Source organism: Saccopteryx bilineata, chromosome 6 (assembly GCF_036850765.1).
Source record: "Saccopteryx bilineata isolate mSacBil1 chromosome 6, mSacBil1_pri_phased_curated, whole genome shotgun sequence".
NCBI classification, from domain to species: domain Eukaryota; kingdom Metazoa; phylum Chordata; class Mammalia; order Chiroptera; family Emballonuridae; genus Saccopteryx; species Saccopteryx bilineata.
The window spans coordinates 152,405,586-152,425,580 of record NC_089495.1 but is presented as its reverse complement, the minus strand read 5'-3'; the positions used below and the strand labels follow the sequence as shown (position 1 = coordinate 152,425,580).

General features: G+C 39.2%; 1 protein-coding gene across 1 annotated transcript in view; it reads right to left on the bottom strand.

Annotated features, from left to right (window-relative positions):
* Nucleotides 1–2,492: 2,492 nt before the first annotated feature.
* Nucleotides 2,493–19,995, bottom strand: part of ANKRD31 (ankyrin repeat domain 31) — a 259,980-nt gene continuing 242,477 nt past the window's right edge. Inside the window, 1 exon segment of the mRNA XM_066237559.1 lies at nt 2,493–2,638. Within this exon segment, the coding sequence (XP_066093656.1) occupies nt 2,493–2,638 (146 nt within the window).

Here is a 19,995-nt window from a genome sequence, read left to right as displayed (position 1 = left end):
CAGGTAGAAGACTAGATATTTAGATATTTCTGGAAGTCCTTTATATGGTGTAGGGTCAGAAGCTTGGAAGTTTCATTGAGAATCCAGAATAGGTAAAAAATCTAGCAAATACTCCTAATCACCCAGTATTCTCATAGGCATGATCTGGGGGCAGGTACCCCAACCCTATTCGGAGTAGACCTTTTTGCTATTCAGTTTGGGTGATACTCAGCGTGCCTCAGGGCACTAGGGGTTATGTTAGTTTCTAGTTGGTATATAAAATTTTAAACAGGCTTGGAAAATTAAGTTCATCATTAAAATGAAAACTTAGAATTACAAGAAATCTTGTAGTATAATTTAGAATGTACGACTTTTATAAATTATAATCACTAAATAAAATACCTGATTTTAAAGTTATTCTTTTAAATTTTTATTTAATTAAAATAGAAATGCTTTGGGGTTTTTTAAGTTGAAAGTAAGCTGCAAAAATATGCTTCTACCAGGGATTAAGAAACACAAATTGGCAGTTACAAAACACTCTCAGGGATATAAAGTACAGCATACAGAATAAAGTCAACATACTGTAATAAATATATATGGTACCAGGTGAGTACCAACCAGACTTATCAGGGTGATCACTTTGTAAATTATATAAATGTCTAATCACTATGTTGTACACCTGAAACTAATATACTATTGAATGTTAAGTATAATTGGAAAATAAAAATTTTAAAAATTATCCTTAGGCCTGACCTGTGGTGGTGCAGTGGATAAAGCATCGACCCGGAAATGCTGAGGTCGCCGGTTCGAAACCCTGGGCTTGCCTGGTCAAGGCACATATGGGAGTCGATGCTTCCAGCTCCTCCCCCCTTCTCTCTCTCTGCCTCTCCTCTCTCTTTCTCTCCCTCTCCTCTCTAAAATGAATAAATAAATAAATAAATAAAAATTATCCTTGAAGAACATCACTGCACAATTTTATTTGTAGCATTCCAAACTTTTTACTAAATATATCCCATTGCTCCATGCAATACATACAAATACACATTTCCTAGCTTATAAAGTATATAGAGTATACATAATAGGAATATATGTATTTCTATTATGGCTAAACATATGGCTATATATTATACATGTATTCAAAGAATATCTCTTTTATTTATTTAAAACAACCATTATCTAACAATTTGCATTTTCACTTTTATGTACATTTCCATGTTAGTACATATATTCCCAAAGGGCTCACGTTTTAAATATCTCCAAATAACAAAAGCCAAATAGACTACCTCGTGTTGACTATTTAAGAATTCGAAAAATAGGATAATCTAAGAAAACTGATGGAATAGTAAGATTCTTTTCAGTTCTCAAACATTACAACTTGGAGGGTCATTCTATCCTGAGCATCTCAATGGACTCTCAAGAAAGAAAAATAAAATGACCTAATTTAATATCTTTATACTTTTATTAATAGACAAATCTTTCCAGGTGCTTTCTTTTCAGATAATTAAATTTTTTATCTGAATAGGAAGAACACACACATAGTACCAGTTTCAAAATTTGCCAAAGGGTACATGTAGTCTTCCTTTCCCGTTAGTTCCCAGCCCCACAATTTTCTCCTCATAGGTAACTGTTAATAATAAAGATATTTAAAATTCTATACATTTAAAATAAGAAATATTAACCACCATATCTCCTTACTTTCTCCCCTCAAAATTCTATCACTTGTTAAAGTATTGTAATTGAAATTTTGACTTCTCTACCCAAATGAGAGAGAAGAGATAGTATTTGTCCAGAGAGTCAAGAAGCTTATTTGGGAATCTAGGGTGATGAAGAATAAGTGAAGAATAATATGGTTATCAAAGGATTAAGACAGATCCTTGAGAAGATTTATAATGCTTTTGAATATAACTCTTTAAAAAAATCTTCATGAAAACATAGTAAAAGTCAAAGATGAAGTACATCCTATTTAGAATAAACAGTCCCCAAATCAATACTTGATTCATTTTTTTGTTTGTTTTAAGATTCAGGACAGATACAAATCTATCTATACTAGATTTTATGAAACTTAAATCTCTTTAATAATTTTAAATTTTGATTTCAAGATAAATTTTCAAGTAAATTGGGAAAGGTATTGAGACTTTAATTCTTGTTTTATTCTTATTTGAAGTAGACTCACTTTACCCAGGCCTTTTTCAGACCAATCATCACTCTTGTTTGTATCCTTACTTCCCTTAAGGAATAACTCTTATTTAGAGGTATTGATAGAAAGATTAGTTTTAAGTTTATGTTAGTAAAAAGAAAGCCAGAGAGTCAATATGGTTTACTTTAAAAAAAAATGCCTTTATTTGAATTGCAAAAAGTATTAAACTTATTTCAGTAAGAGTTAAGTTTTTTCTTACAACAGTAAACACACATCTTAACTGTGTGTTAAAAATAAGCCCACCAGACCACAAAGATGAAGTATGAATGTTAATAATATGAACAAATACCTAATACATCATTAAGAAAACAAGACTTTAGGATGTTAGCTCCTCACATTCCACAAAAAACTTCCAATGCTGATCCATTATATGGCATGGGAGAAATTCTTGATCGCTGATCAACAGTATTTCATTTATTTGTAGATAATTTGGTATACTTTGCATTGACTCTCTGGAAGTTCCTGTTTAAATAAGTGTCAACAAATTAAAAGTTGCCTTAAAAAATAAGATTTAAATTTATTTATTGCAAATCCTAGACCCTTAGTCAAATGTATGAGCACACATAGAAGGCTTTCTGACCAGATCATTCTTCACTCACGTCATTGTCTATACCCAAGACAAGCTGTAAATCAGCACTGGCTGATTTTGGGAGAAAGAAGCCTGTCTACAATCTAAGAGTCTTTGATCCTAAACTGGTTTCTTCAACCTCCCTGACAGTCTCAGAGATTCCTTTCTCAGAGGGCTATATGGGCTATACATCATTCAGCAAATTGAATCTTATTCCACAGATAGCACCAATATGGGTGTGATCTTTGCCAGGAAGTTTCAGTTAGACATACCACCTAGTCCAAGAACTTTGTTCATAATTTTAAGCAATAGAAATATCTGCATAACTACACATCTGTGTGGGCACCTGGTGCTTTTGATGCCCAGTAGCCATAATCCCTCTAAGGCTGATCCCACTCTAATCTGCCTCTGGAGAACCATCCCTTTCCCCACACTTGGCTTATGTACTTCTAGTGGAATTTATTTAGATCTAATCACCAATCAGTGAACAGGCATTGATTCAGAAATAAAAACATAATCCATTCGGAGTGAAATGAGATGCAAGAGTCTTTGTTGGATCTTCTGGGAAAGAGTTCCATATTGTTCCTCTCTGAACTTTACTTGGAAGACTGTGGGGCAATAAGAGGAGAGGCTCTTAGGATGGAGATGAGAAATGAAAAGCAAGAGAACTGGGTGTTAGTCACACTGTTTGAACCCTGGCTTAAGCCTAGAGACCTCTTCCTGATCTCTCATATATATGAGTCAAAAAAATTCCTTTTAGTGGAGAGAAAGATAAAGCCTGTCTAATTTGGGTTTTAAATTATCACAACACAAAGAATTTTAACTTTTTTACACACTGTCCATATCTAAACATAATGATTCCCTCATAGCAGCCTTCTTTTGCAGACTTTCTGAAACAAGGTATTCCACAAAAGTTGGGGATGAGGAACATTTTTCTTTCAGAAATAAAACCATAGAAACAGGCTTTAAATATTACTTTAGCCTGACCGGCAGTGGTGCAGTGGATAGAGCGTCAGTCAGACTGGAATGCAGAGGACCCAGGTTTGAAACCCCGAGGTCACCGGCTTGAGCATGGGGTCACTGGCTTGAGCATTGGATCATAGACATGACCCCATGGTTGCTGGCTTGAGCAAGGGGTCACTTGCTCTGCTGTAGCCCCCCCCCAAAATCAGGGCACATATGAGAAGGCAATCATTGAACAACTAAGGTGCTACAATAAAGAACTGATGTTTCTCTTCTCTTTCCCTTCCTGTCTGTCCCTAGCTGTCCCTCTCTCTGACTCTGTCTCTGTCAAAAAATATATATACATTACTTTAACTTAATTTCATTAAAGTTAGCTTAGTGTCATCAGAGCAAAGGTAGGCCTTATGTACAAAAAACCTACTGTCTCTTTCCAAAGAGTATGCCCACAAAAGCCAGAGACCTAAATAAAGGCTCTTGAAAGAGAGGGCCAGGAGCACCATCTGAGCTTCACCTGATTTGTACCAAGAAATCATCACCATGGTATTCATATAGAGAAGATTACCAACAAAACTACATCATGGAGTTGAGAAGATGGCAGCGGAGTAGGCGGACGCACAGACGCCCAGCTCTCAACACCAAACTGGAATACAAATCAATTTAGGAAAAATCAGCATGAAAAACCAACACTGAACTGCAAGAACAGCTCTCAAAAACCAAGGAGCAAAGAGGAAGCCACAATAATCCTGGTAAGGAGTGCCTGAATCTCCTCTGCTTACAGGAACGGAAGGGGGGGGGGTGAGGCTGAGAGCCCAGAGAGGATTTCACAGAGGAAAAAGAGCAGAAACTACTGCTCACAGCCACTTACCTGGCGACCAGGGAGCAAGGTGGGTTGAAAAGACCAGCTTATCTCCCAAGTGGAAAGGACAGGGAGAGGGACAGACTATGAGGGGCTAAGGTATGCAAGAAACGAAATAAAAAAGCTGACTCATTTGTGCTGGAGGCGGCCATAGCTGGGGGAGGGACTGAACCTTTCACAAAACAGAGCTGAAGTGCTTCCAGATCAGAGCTCTCCGGACATCTCTCCAGCTCCAATCAGTGCAACAAGACACAGCTGAAAACAAGAAGTGGGGAGGAGGGGCAGTAACTCAGGTCTCCATGACCTGAGATACACCTCCCCCTACTGAAGCTGAGAAAAAACCCTGCCCCCAGTGAGATTAGTTGGTGGAACAGACCTTCAGTGTCTCAGGTTACACCCACAGCATTCCTGGTTACAGTTTCAAGGAAGCCCCCTGCTGAGATCAGTTAACAAGACTATCACCTGTTAAGAAAACAAACAAATCAAGACTTCAAAGCTGCCCAAATCCGAAAGTGGATTACAAATAATAGCTGATACCAACCCAAGAAGACCTAGAAATAACACAACTGAAAACTGGGAGCAGACAACACCAAGCCTAGACTCAACCAACTCTACAAATAAAACACCATGATGAGAAGACAAAGGAGTGCAACCCAAATGAAACCACAAGAGACACCTTTGAGAGATGAGCTGAGTGATATGGAAATAATCAAACTTCCAGATGCGGAGTTCAAAATAATGATTGTAAGGATGCTTAGGGATCTTAGAACAACAATGGAGGGGCAGTTTAAAAACCTAAATAAAGAAATAGCAAGTATAAAAAAGAACCAGTCAGAGATGACAAATACAATATCAGAAATAAAGACCACAATGGAAGGAATTAAAAACAGGATAGATAGAGCAGAGGATCGAATCAGCGAGTTAAAGGACAACTGGAATGAAGGCATGAAAGCAGAGAAGAAAAAAGAAAAGAGACTCAAAAATTCAGAGGAAACTCTTAGAGAGCTCTGTGACAACATGAAGAGAAATAACATCCGCATCATAGGGGTTCCTGAAGAAGAAGAAAAGGAACAAGAAATAGAGATGTTGTTCAATCATATCATAGCTGAAAATTTCCCTAAATTAATGCAAGAGAAACTCTCACAAGTCCAAGAAGCACAGAGGACTCCATTAAAGAGAAACCCAAAGAAACCTACACCAAGACACATCATAATTAAAATACCAAAGCTAAGCGATAAAGAGAAAATATTAAAAGCTGCAAGAGAAAAAAAAGTTATCACCTACAAAGGAGCCCCCATAAGGATGACATCCGACTTCTCAACAGAAACACTTGAGGCCAGAAAGGAATGGCAAGAAATATTCAAAGTAATGCAGAACAAGAACCTACAACCAAGACTACTTTATCCAGCAAGGCTATCGTTTAAAATCGAAGGAGAAATAAAAAGCTTCCCAGACAAAAAACAACTCAAGGAATTCATTACAACCAAACCAATGCTGCAGGAAATGTTAAGGGGCCTATTGTAAACAGATCAAAGTGGGAAAAGAATATAGCAAAAAAAGGAATACACCTTTAAAGAAGAAAATGGCAATAAACAACTACATATCAATAATAACCTTAAGCATAAATGGATTAAATGATCCAATCAAAAGACATAGGGTAGCTGCATGGATAAGAAAACAGGACCCATACATATGTTGTCTACAAGAGACACACCTTAGAACAAAAGACACACATAGATTGAAGGTAAAAGGATGGAAAAAAACATTTCATGCAAACGGAAATGAAAAAAAAGCTGGGGTAGCAATACTTATATCAGACAAATTGGACTTTAAAACAAAGGATATAGTAAGAGATAAAGAAGGCCACTACATAATGATAAAGGGAGTAATCCAACAGGAAGATATAACTATTATAAATATCTATGCACCTAATATAGGAGCACCCAAATATATAAAACAGACTTTGATGGATTTAAAGGGCGAGATCAACAGCAATACTATAATAGTAGGGGATTTTCATACCCCACTAACATCACTAGATAGATCCTCAAGAAAGAAAATTAACAAAGAAACAGCAGACTTATTGGAAACACTAGATCAACTTGATTTAATAGATATCTTCAGAACCTTTCACCCTAAAGCAGTAGAATATACATTCTTTTCAAGTGCTCATGGTACATTCTCTAGGATAGACCACATGTTAGGGCACAAAAGTGCTCTCAACAAATTTAAGAAGACTGAAATCATATCAAGCACTTTCTCCGATCACAACGGCATGAAACTAAAATGAATCACAGCAGAAAAGCTCAAAAATTCTCAAACACATGGAAACTAAATAGCAGGGTGTTAAATAATGAATGGATTAAGAATGAGATCAAAGAAGAAATAAAAAAAATTCCTAGAAACGAATGACAATGAGCATACAACAACTCAAAATTTATGGGACACAGCGAAAGCAGTGCTTAGAGGGAAGTTCATAGCACTACAGGCACACTTTCAGAAGCTAGAAAAAGCTCAAATAAACAACTTAACCCTGCATCTAAAAGAATTAGAAAAAGAACAGCAAGTAAAGCCCAAATGTAGTAGAAGGAAGAAAATAATAAAGATCAGAGCAGAAATAAATGACATAGAGGCTAAAGAAACAATACAGAGGATCAATGAAACTAGGAGCTGGTTCTCTGAAAAGGTAAACAAGATTGATGAACCTTTAAGTAGACTCACCAAGAAAAAAGAGAGAGGACTCAAATAAATAAAATTAGAAATGAGAGAGGAGAAATAACAACTGACACAACAGAAATACAAAATACTGTAAGAAAATACTATGAAGAACTGTATGCCAAAAAACTTGACAACCTAGATGAAATGGACAAATTCCTTGAAACATACAATCTTCCAAAAATCAATCTGGAAGAATCAGAAAACCTAAACAGACCGATTACAACAAATGAGATCGAAACAGTTATCAAAAAACTCCCAACAAAGAAAAGTCCGGGCCCGATGGCTTCACAACGGAATTCGACCAAATATTCAAAGAAGAACTAACTCCTATCCTTCTCAAACTATTTCAAAAAATTCAAGAGGAAGGAAGACTTCCAAGCTCCTTTTATGAGGCGAGCATAATTCTGATTCCAAAACCAGGCAAAGACAACACAAAGAAAGAAAATTATAGGCTAATATCTCTGATGAATATAGATGCTAAAATCCTCAACAAAATATTAGCAAACCGGATCCAACAATATATTTACCTCTACCACCCAGCATAATGAATCCCAAGGTTTTCCTCACCACCTTCATGGCGGCAAAACTCCAAGGATAGGATCCCTAGTTTCATATCTCCAGGTTAAAGAAAACGGAAGCTCCATCTCCACACATGCCTACAAATGACCCTTCCAGTCAACCTGAATCATCACCTAGATACGCCTGCTCCCCCTTAGGGCCCACCAAGGTCAGTCTGACTAAAATCCCAGAAGAACAGCCTGAGCTGTGAGTAACTATTACCCCCTGATAACAGACAGAAGGGAGATTCCAGCTTGCTCTATTCTTTCTTATCTCCTCACCCTTAAAGGCATACTCTGCCCCTATACCTTCCCTCTTGGAATCCTCTCATCTAGAAAGCTCTCTTAATCTTATTTAAAATCTTGTAATCAAGACTAATTCCTCCTATGCAGCCAACTGCTGGATATGTCTGTCCATGTTATCTTCAGCTTACTCAGCTCTCCCTATTCCTCTTAATAATACTCATCTCCTTCACACCACTCTTATATACAAGATTCAGAAAGGGGCCACCTTCTTTGAGAGAACCAGCACTCTCATAGGAGATTACCCCACCTCAGCTGCAAACTGAGCAAACAAGCTATACTAAACCTACTATTCCCAGCTTGACAAGCTCCTTCCACAGCCCTTTCCAACCACGGACTCACACCTATCAATCCTCCTTGGGGACTAGGTCTACAAGAGGACACGGGGAAAAACCCCTCTCCAGCCTACCTGGACAGGGCCCCATACTGTTATCCTGTCCACCCCTAACACCATCAAAGTGGAAGGAGACTGTAAAGCCAGTAGCCAGGGCCACCATCACAGCAGCCTGGCCCGTGCAGGTTCGTACTGGATTTGGACAGTTGGTAAAGAAACAGTGGAGCCAAAAACTGGTGAGCTATCATTTTTTATCCTAGCTTGCACCCGGTGGGCAAGTAAAAACACACACTGGGCTCCAAAACCCACTCACATTCAGTACTCACAAAGCTACTGACTTATCTGAGTTTCCTAGAATCAAAGGTTTCTAGCTTACCAGACTTATTCACCTCTGTTCCCCATCTCCTTCCTTCTCTCTGCACAAACTCTGCTCTAACTGGCCTCTCACTCAACACTCCGCCATCTTGGCTGCTTCTCCTGGCCTCCTCCACGTGGCCTTTCTCTGCTCTGCTCTCTAATGCTAATCCCAGGAACCAAGAGAGCAAGCTCCTGTTCTGCCCCCATTTTATAGTGTAGATTCATAACCTTTAATGCAATATACAAAATAAGGAAGTTTCTAATACAAAGTCACTTATCTGGGGCATGATGGGATTATACCACCCCACATCAAAATGGGTGGTAAAGGCTTAATCCTAAAACCAAGCCCCAGGCTACAAGGATCCTGCCTGCCCACAGCCCACAGAGACACACATTAATATCACCTGGGCAATGGTCTCCACGTGGGCAGCGTCATCTTTAACAAAGTGAGCATAATACATTTTATCTGCCCAACACTCACACTAGACTCACCTCTCCCACATTAAACTTTATCCCACCAGTACCCCTAAAACCAACATCTCCACCCCCACAGGTCCTCTGTCTCTCAAAATCTCCACATGTTCCCCTATCCAAGAAGAACCAGACCAGTCCATCTCATAATGCTCCTCCAAGAGGCCATATCCCACCATACCACCAAGTCCAGCAGGCACTCACAACAGGCAACTGCCAATTACCACCTTGCCAGATTCTTCTACTTCCTTCTTCAGGCCTCCAAGGACCTCTCCTGGTTTAGGCCTCACTCCAGTGAAATTGATGGACTCCTCAATTAGATGCGGGACTTGGCCTGACAAGATTCTCTACTTGAATTTTCTCCAGAAGAAACAGCGGCTTTTCAATTTCTTCTTCTCTTCCTCTTAATCACCCCTGAGCCCAACCACCATGCCCCCAGTTCTTGATCTCCTAACACCAGTTCTACTTTCTCTCTTACTGGACGCCACATATGCCGCCCCCATCTCCTCTCTCCTAGAGGTCACATATATAGAACACTCTCTTAACCTCACTCAAAGACTTTCAATTAAAGCTAATTCTCCCTATGGAGTTAATTGCTGGATGTGTATGTCTATGTCCTCCTCAGCCTACTCTGCCCTCCCTATCCCAAACAACAACACCCACCTTCTACAGACAGTTCTCATATACCAAACCCAAAAAGGGGCTTCCTTCTTTGAGAGAGCCGACACTCTTATAGGGAATTATTCCACTTCAGCCGCCAACTGAGCAAATAAGCTATATCAAACCTATTATTCCTAGCTCGAAAAATTAAAACCCCAAATTCCCCTTGCTCAGGGATCAGTCACCCTAAATACCCCTCTCTTTTCACCTCCTCCCCTATGCTTTAAGGCTCAGGGTGACATCCCAGCTGGTCACCTCCCCTCTAATCTCTGCAACACCACAGTAGCTATTCAATTTTCCCAAGACCATCAGAACCATCGAGTTAACTAGCAAGTCTCTCCAGAAGCAAACGAATTAATTTCTAACCCTGTTCAATTCACAGGACCCCCTACCCTTACGGTTCAATCTCATAAATACTCCTATTCCACGAACCAACTCTATCCCTGGCTTTGCTCGACAGCTTTGACTACCTTAAAAGACTCAAAACAATCATCTCCTCATATCTTCCCATTTATTGGGGCTGCACTTTCCTCCACCTTGACTGTCTGGAGTTCAGAGCCAGACGGACAAAACGGACCCCTTGTCCTTCTATTCTCTATTCAGCCTCTCAGCCTGCCTCAGGGGCTTTCTACTTGTGTGGGACCAATGCCTATATGTGTCTCCCTACTAATTGGACAGAAACCTGTACCTTAATTTATCTCACCCCAAATATCAACCTAATTCCACCCCATGAGTCTCTTCCAGTTCCCATCAATCTAAGGACCAAATGAGCTATACAGGTAATCCCTCTTCTTGTCGCTTTAGGAATCTCTACAGGAGTAGGTCTAGGGGCAGGGGGACTGGCCACTGCACTGTCTTATTACCTCTCTCTCTCTCTCTCTCTCTCTCTCTCTCTCGACCTCCAAAATTCCCTAAAAGAAATTTCCTTCACCCTAGTACAACTCCAGAATCCCTAGACGCTGTCACGCTACAAAATAGCCAAGGACTTGATGTCTTAATGACAGTTTGCACAAACTGGGTGTCTTGGCTATTATTGCCTTTCATTGGTCCACTCACTCTATTCATTTTTCTACACTAGTTTCTTACAGAACCACATTCAGACCTTCACCAATCAAAAAATTGGAGAAATCTACCTAACCCTACACACCAACCCTGAAACCTGCCCTCGCAAAACAGAAAAATCTGGATCCCTGTAAAGCCGACAGAAAGCCATCACTGCACCTCTTTATCCCTCACTGAGAGCAATCCTTTGAGAGGCCATAACTTTTCACCGCCCCTACTCAGCAGGAAGAAGTTACAGGAGATGATGACCTCCGTCCCCTTTCCCTTGAGCCTCTCTGGGAATCATTCTCTCTCCTTTTTATATAAATATATCAAATAGTCGGAAATCTTAGGTTTCATTTCTTTAACCCTGCCAGCATGGGTTTCGTTTCAGGGCTTGCGACAGGTGACCAACCACAAAGGAATGTCCGATGAAGTCATGGATAGTTGAAACTGCTGATGATTGAAAATGTACCAACATCCATAATTGGTGAAAAGCACCCCTGTACCCAGCAATAGCGACAGCCAATCAGCAAATGCTCTGCTGCCCTTCTTACTTCTCTATCCTTACCCTTAAAAGTGGCCTAAAGACTGTAGCCGCTGCTGCTCTCCCTTATGAGACAGTCTGGCAGGTTTCCTTTCATTAAAGCCTGTTACACTGGTCTTTTGGACTTCAATTGATTCTATCAATAATTTATTTATAGTACTGAATATACTCAGTTACTTAATACATTACACAAAAGAGACACTTAATTATAAAAGTGAAGAAAAGTTTCCCCACCAATCCAGTCTATACTCTTAATTCCCCCTTATACTACCATCAAGCTTTGGGCCAGCGAGGAGAGGTGGAACACACGTGAAAGATTTGTCTACAAGTTGAAGCTCCCAAACACTGAAGTTTTGCTTCTATTCTTGCCCTGACAGTCATGTTAGGCATAGGGAGTTGAGAGAGGGAATAAAGCAGCAAGAATCAGATATCACATATAAAATGTTTAAACTGAATATCTTTTAATAGGAGATGATTTTACTCAGGGTTCATTAGTGATTGCTATTGTTCCATGGAAAGATGGTAGGAAACTAAGCTGTTGTGATGTGCAGCATTAGGAATTGACAAGTAAAACACTGTAATACCAGCAATACACACACACTCATAGACATAAGCAGCTTGATTAGATCCACTATTTATTTTTTCCAGTCCTCACTGTAGGGAGGAGTAAGTGGATGAAGTATTGCTTGGACATCTAGTTTCTGCATAAGAGGCCAGGCATTTCCCAGCTCTAGAGCCAGAAAGAATCAAGGACTAAGAGAATTAAAAAAAAGCTTTATCACTGAAATAATTTTTGTGAATGGAATTAGAACCTTGAGAAGTAGTAATTTGATCCCTTTACTAGTCAAGTAAATACCATCTTCTTTACAATGATAACCACAGACATCTACTTGTAGAATTGTGACAAAGAATTTTTCCACCAGATCTCTGAAGACAACCAATCTACCCTACTAATGGCAGAAGCCTTTCTCTCCTTTAATTTTCCCTTTCACTTGAGGAAGATCCCCTAAGCCAGTGGTTCCCAACCTTTTTTGGGCCACGGACTGGTTTAATGTCAGAAAATATTTTCACAGACCAGCCTTTAGGGTGGGCCAGATAAATATATCATGTGACCAAGACAAGCATCAAGAGTGAGTCTTAGACGGATGTAACAGAGGGAATATGGTCATTGTTTAAAAATAAAACATCGTTCTTTTCAGATTAAATATAAATAAAATGGAAATAATGTAAGTTATTTATTCTTTCTCTGCGGACTGGTACCAAATGGCCCATGGACCGGCACCGGTCTGCGGCCCAGGGGTTGGGGACCACTGCCCTAAGCAAAATGCCTCTGAGGTCTGTGAACAAAATTTCTAAACAGCAGCATATTTAGCAGTTCAGTATAACTAGGAAAATAGCCATTATGTGGATGTTTGGCTCTTCTTGGCCCTCATCTCCAACAAAAACTGCACAGCTAAGAAACCATTCTGCTCAAGCACAAAGTAGGGATAAATAAATCTTCCTCTGTCACAAAGCAGTACAGAAAATAATTTTGCAGGTCTCATAACCACAGAAATAACAAGGATGGGATCTGGAGGTCTGGTGGCTGAGCCTACGAAAAACACCTGCACTCCCCAAGGCTTTATTTTTATTGCGTAAAGCAAAGTCATTTGCAAATCAAAGAGAGTTCAGATACAAAGTCACATTTCCGAGGCACAACAAGAATTCTCCCAAGTGCAGAAAACCCCCACCATGTGTAACATCTTAACTTCACAAAACGAAGAATAAAAGAAAAACTGCCTCCAGTCTCTCCGAGGGACAGGGGGGATAGGATGAGTAGAAACCACCAGCATCATAGCTAACATGGAGGTGTGTAGAAGGGCATGTAAATTGCATTTACCAACTTAAACTAACAGAGGTTGTGAGGAAGAGCTCGTTAGCACTTAATCAAGCAAGTGAGGTGGGGGGATGGGCAACAAGGACCCTGTCAGCTTACTGCCAGTCCCCCACACCTCTTTGTCCCCCACAAATCTAAATTTCAAGGACCCTGTCAGCTTGCAGTCTCCAACATTCCTCAAGTAGTATCACCAAATATTAGATATTCTGCACAAGTATACTTAAACTGAATTGCTAGATTCATTACCAGGCAAAGGAATGGGCTCATGTAACCATTCATGTTATCTAACTGTCCAATTAGCACTTCAAAATGACAAGTTAATTAGGTTAAAAATTTTAACTTTTATTCTTTTTCCTCTAATATATTTTCTAAATTTCCCTAATAGATCAAAAGCAAAAATAATCAGATTCGTTGTTCTGATGATTTACTTCTGAAACATCAATAACCTACAAACTCTTTTCATGTAACTCATTTTTACCTCTCTGGCTCTCAGTTTTGTCATCTGTAAAACAGGCCCAGGTTTACTTCTAACTCTAAAATTTCAGAACTCAGACTCCAGAATTTAGTCTTACAAACTAACAGAGACAGATTAAGGTTGGTTGAGGCCCCAGGTGCCAAAGAAAATATTGAGCCCCTTAAAAAAAGAGAGAGATGGGGAAAATAAAAATACATATTAACTATATTATTATTAAATAAATTAAAAATATTATGTACTATTAATGTTAAAATTATACATATGAAATGAAACTTGATGTCATTTAGGAAAAAGTATAAAGTTAGTGTTTTGCAGAGCCCTTCAGAAGTCGGGGCCCAGGGTACATGCCTGGTGCGCTCACCATTAAATCCACCTCTGCATACTAATCATTCTATATTTCATTAGAATTATGGGATAAGCCTGACAAGGCAGTAGCACAGTAGATAGAGCATTGGCCTGAGATGCTGAGGACCCAGATTCAAAACTCCAAGGTCTCCGGCCTGAGCATGGCTCACCAGCTTGAGTGCGGGGTCGCTGGCTTGAGCGTGGATCATAGACATGACCCCATGGTCTCTGCTTTGAGCCTGAGGTCACTGGCTCGGCCACAGGCCTCCCCCCCCCCACACACCCCTTCAATGCACATATGAGAAAACAATCAATGAACAACTAAGGTGCTGCAACTACATATGAGTTGACGCTTCTCATCTCTCCCTTCCTGTCTCTCTGTTCCTGTCTGTCCCTCCCTCTCTCTCTCTAAAAAAAATAAAAAATAAAAGATCCTAAAGGACAAATATGGTGATGGGAGTACTAAATGATTTAATATTTAAAACTAAATTAATAATGATACAGATTTACATTATTAAGATCAAAAGCCATCTGTGAAACTGTACTGGAATCAAGAAATAAATTTGAATACTATATATTAAAGTTTAAAATGATGTCAGCCCTCATTCTTTGGGGAAAACTGAAATTCAATAGTGTAAGGTCAGTGGATGGTGGGGGATGGTCACGTGGGGAACCCAGACCCGCGGACTTTGGCTGGGAACGCCCACAGCCAGGCGCACCGGAAGAGGTTTCCCTGGAGCCCTTTGGAGGACAGCGACCGTCTGCCAGCCAGTGAAATTTCGCCATGTTGTGTTGGCTCGACTTCCCTAGAGGACCCTTTTAAATATCTCCCACACGGTTTAATCCTTGTGACTTCCTTGGCCTCCATCTTACCTTTGGGCCAGGGAACCTTGCTGGATGGGATGTGCTGTACTCAATAAAGCCTTTTGTTATTCAACACTTCGTGGCTCTGGCCTCTTCCTTCCTTCTAGGTGGGGAAAAATACCTTACAAATAGGTTGTCCTTAAACTGAAATGAATTTGAGGTACTTGATTTTATATGTAAATGTGCAGGTTTTCTGTTTCTTTGTTTTATAAACATGAGTCCTGAAGTTCTATTAAAAAGAGTTCCTAAGTGGCCTAATGTATGTAAAATAATCTTGCAGAGGGCCTGGCACATGGCAGATACTCAACAGAGAATTAGTTTTCTTCTCTTTCCTCCACTTTATGAATTAGGTCAGTGGTCAGTGAACTCATTAGTCAACAGAGCCAAATATCAACAGCACAACGATTGAAATTTCTTTTGAGAGCCAAAGTTTTTAAACTTAAACTATGTAGGTAGGTACATTCCTTATCGAGGTAGCGCCCGCACATGGTATTTTGTGGAAGAGCCACACTCAAGGGGCCAAAGAGCCAATGTGGCTCATGAGCCGTGATTTGCTGACAACTGAATTAGGTCAAAGGAGTATCAATTATGATACCAGTATGAAAAACGTGATGAAAATAATAAGGAAGAATTAAGATTTTGTAAATAGGAGCTGAAATAAACCCTCTGCTCTGTTATTAGGCACCCACCTTCCTTGGGTGTTTAAGGTTGAAGAAGTTCTTTGCCACATAAAACAGAAGCATCTGTAAATGTTTGTGTCCTTTTACATAAACTCTTACAGAGACATGAAGCACAATAACAGCCCTGAAATGATGAAAACTCTTTCAAGTCACTTATTTACAACAGGTTATCAGTAAATCAAGAATCATTATAATTAAAAACAAGAGAGGCTATTTTTTTCCCCTAAAAAAGTATGTTCTACAGTGGTACCTTGAGATACGAACAGACCAACAAACAATTTTTTTAAGATACGAGCTGCGACTTGGTCCGTATTTTTGTTGGAAATCCCAAGCAAAATTCTGAGATACAAGTTGTGATTCAGGAAGCTACCACTAGTTGGCGCATCAGCGCATGGGTCCAGTATCAGCAGTTTGATATACAAGTTGACTGACTTACGAGCTCGGTTACAGAACAAATTAAATTTGTATCTCAAGGTACTACTGTATTTTCAAATGAACAAATGTTAGGTCCCCATGAAAGAAAATTCTGTAATTAGTGTGCATTAAATGATGGCTTGGGAAAAGAGTAATTTCAGGAAGAACTTTCACTCTCTTTTTTTTTGCTTGGATGAATATATTTAGCTTAATGTGTGATTTGAATGTCTTGGTATTATGTTGACAAGCCACCAAAATATGTAAAATTAGCTTTCCAGATAAATAATAAAATGTAATCTTTTTTTCTTATTTTTATTAATCTTAATGCAGTGACATCAATAAATCAGGGAACATATGTTCCGAGAAATCATCTCCAGATTATTTTGACATTTGATTATGTTGCATACCCATTACCCAAAGTCAAATTGTCTTCCGTCACCTTCTATCTGGTTTTCTTTGTGCCCCTCCCTTCCCCCCACCCCCACTCTCTTCTTCCTCACCCCCTCCCCACCACCCCACCACCTCTGTTACCATCACATTCTTGTCCATATCCCTGAGTCTCATTTTTATGTCCCATCTATGTATAAGTTCATATAGCTCTTAGTTTTTTCTGATTTACTTATTTCACTCCGTATACTGTTATCAAGGCCATCCATGTTATTGTAAATGATCCGATGTCATCATTTCTTATGGCTGAGTAGTATTCCATAGTATATATGTACCAAAGCTTCTTAATCCACTCATCCTCTGATAAACATATGGGCTGTTTCCAGATCTTCGCTATTGTGAACAATGCTGCCATAAACATGGGGGTGCATTTCTCGTTCTGGAACAGTTCTATGGTGTTCTTAGTGTATATTCCTAAAAGAAGGATAGCTAGGTCAAAAGACAATTCGATTTCCAATTTTTTGAGGAAACTCCATATTGTATTCCACAGAGGCTGCACCAGTCTGCATTCCCACCAGCAGTGCAGGAGGATTCCCTTTTCTCCATATCCTCGCCAGCACTTATTCTGTGTTGTTTTGTTGATGAGCGCCAATCTCACTGGTGTGAGGTGATATCTCATTTTGGTTTTAATTTGCATTTCTCTAATGATTAGTGATGTTGAGCATTTTATCATATGCCTATTGGCCATCTATAAGTACTCTTTGGAGAAGTGTCTATTCATTTCTTTTGCCCATTTTTTTAATTGGATTGTTTGTCTTTATGCTGTTAAGATTTACAAGTTCTTGGCCCTGGCCAGTTGGCTCAGCGGTAGAGCGTCAGCCTGGCGTGCGGGGGACCCAGGTTCGATTCCAAGCCAGGGCACATAGGAGAGGTGCCCATTTGCTTCTCCACCCCCCCTCCTTCCTCTCTGTCTCTCTCTTCCCCTCCTGCAGCCAAGGCTCCACTGGAGCAAAGATGGCCCGGGCACTGGGGATGGCTCCTTGGCCTCTGCCCCAGGTGCTAGAGTGGCTCTGGACACAGCGGAGCGACACCCCAGAGGGGCAGAACACCGCCCCCTGGTGGGCAGAGCCTCACCCCTGGTGGGCGTGCCGGGTGGATCCCGGTCCGGCGCATGCGGGAGTCTGTCTGACTGTCTCTCCCCATTTCCAGCTTCAGAAAAATACAAAAAAAAAAAAAAAGATTTACAAGTTCTTTATAAATTTTGGTTATTAACCCATTATCATACGTACTGTCAAATATGTTTTCCCATTGTATAGTGTGCCTTTTTATTCTGTTCTTATTGTCCTTAGCTGTGCAAAAGCCTTTTAGTTTGATATAGTCCATTGGTTTATCCTGTATTTTATTTCACTTTCCTGTGGAGATAAAACAGCAAATATATCGCTGTGAGAGATGTCGGAGAGCTTACTGCTTATGTTTTCTTCTAAGATGCTTATGGTTTCACGGCTTACATTTAAGTCTTTTATCCATTTTGAGTTTATTTTTGTGAATGGTGTAACTTGGTGAACTAGTTTCATTTTTTTTGCAGGTAGCTGTCCAATTTTCCCAACACCATTTATTAAAGAGGCTCTCTTTATTCCACTGTATGCCCTTACCTCCTTTGTCAAACATCAGTTGTCCATAGAGCTGTGGGTTTATTTCTAGGTTCTCCATTCTGTTCCATTGATCTATATGCCTGAGGCTATTCGTGTTCTCTTTTGGTTCCATATAAATTTTTGGAATATGTGTTCTATATCTTTAAAGTAAGTCACTGGTATTTGAATTGGTATTGAATTTATAAATTACTTTGAGTAATATAGACATCTTAATGATGTTTATTCTTTCTAACCATGAGCACGATATATGCTTCCACTTGTTTGTATCTTCCTTGAATTCTTTTATGAATGCTTTATAATTTTCCGAGTACAAGTCTTTAGTTTACTTGGTTAAATGTACTCCTAGGTATTTTATTTTTTGGTTGTAATAGTGAAGGGAATTGTTTCCTTAATTTCTCTTTCTGACTGTTCATTGTTGGTGTATAAAAATGTCTCTGATTTCTGAGTATTAATTTTATATCTAGCCACTTTGCTGAATTCATTTATCAAGTCCAGTAGTTTTTTGACTGAGACTTTAGGGTTTTCTATATACAATATCATATCATCTGCAAATAGTGATAGTTTTACTTCTTTTCCAACTCGAATGCCTTTTATTTCTTCTTATTGTCTGATTGCTGTGGCTAGGATTTTCAGGATTATATAAATAAGAGTGGTGAAAGGGAGCACCCCTGCCTAGTTCCTGATCTTAAGGGAATAGTTTTTAATTTTTGCCCATTGAGTATGATGTTGGCTGTGGGTTTGTCATAGATGGCTTTTATCATGTTGAGGTATGTACCCTGTATTCTCACTTTGTTGAGAGTTTTGATCATGAATTGGTGCTGGATTTTATCAAATGCTTTTTCTGCATCTATTGAAATTATAATGTGGTTTTCTCCTCCCTTTTGTTTATGTGATGAATCACATTGATTGATTTGCGAATATTGTACCAGCCTTGCCTCCCCAGAATAAATCCCACTTGATCATGGTGTATGATTTTTTTCTATGTATTGTTGGATCCAGTTTGCTAATATTTTATTGAGCATTTTAGCATCTGTATTCATCAGGGATATTGGCCTATAATTCTCTTTGTGTTGTCTTTGCCTGGTTTTGGAATCAGAATTATGCTCGCCTCATAAAAGGAGCTTGGAAGTCTTCCTTCCTCTTGAATTTTTTGAAATAGCTTGAGAAGGATAGGAGTTAGTTTTTCTTTGAATATTTGGTAGAATTCACTTGTGAAGCCATCTGGCCCAGGACTTTTCTTTGTTGGGAGTTTTTTGATAACTGTTTCAATCTCATGTGTTATAATTGGTCTGTTTAGGATTTCTGATTCTTCAGATTGATTTTTGGAAGATTGTATGTTTCAAGGATTTGTCCATTTCATCTAGGTTGTCTAGTTTTTTGGCATACAGTTCTTCATAGTATTTTCATACAATATTTTGTATATCTGTTGGGTCAGTTGTTATTTCTCCACGCTCATTTCTAATTTTATTAATTTGAGTCCTCTCTTTTTTTTCTGGTGAGTCTAGTTAAAGGTTCATCGATCTTGTTTACCTTTTCAGAGAACCAGCTCCTAGTTTCATTGATCCTCTGTATTGTTTCTTTAGCCTCTATGTCATTTATTTCTGCTCTCATCTTTATTATTTCCTTCCTTCTACTACATTTGGGCTTTACTTGCTGTTCTTTTTCTAGTTCTTTAAGATGCAGGGTTAAGTTGTTTATTTGGTCTTTTTCTAGCTTCTTAAAGTGTGCCTGTAGTGCTATGAACTTCCCTC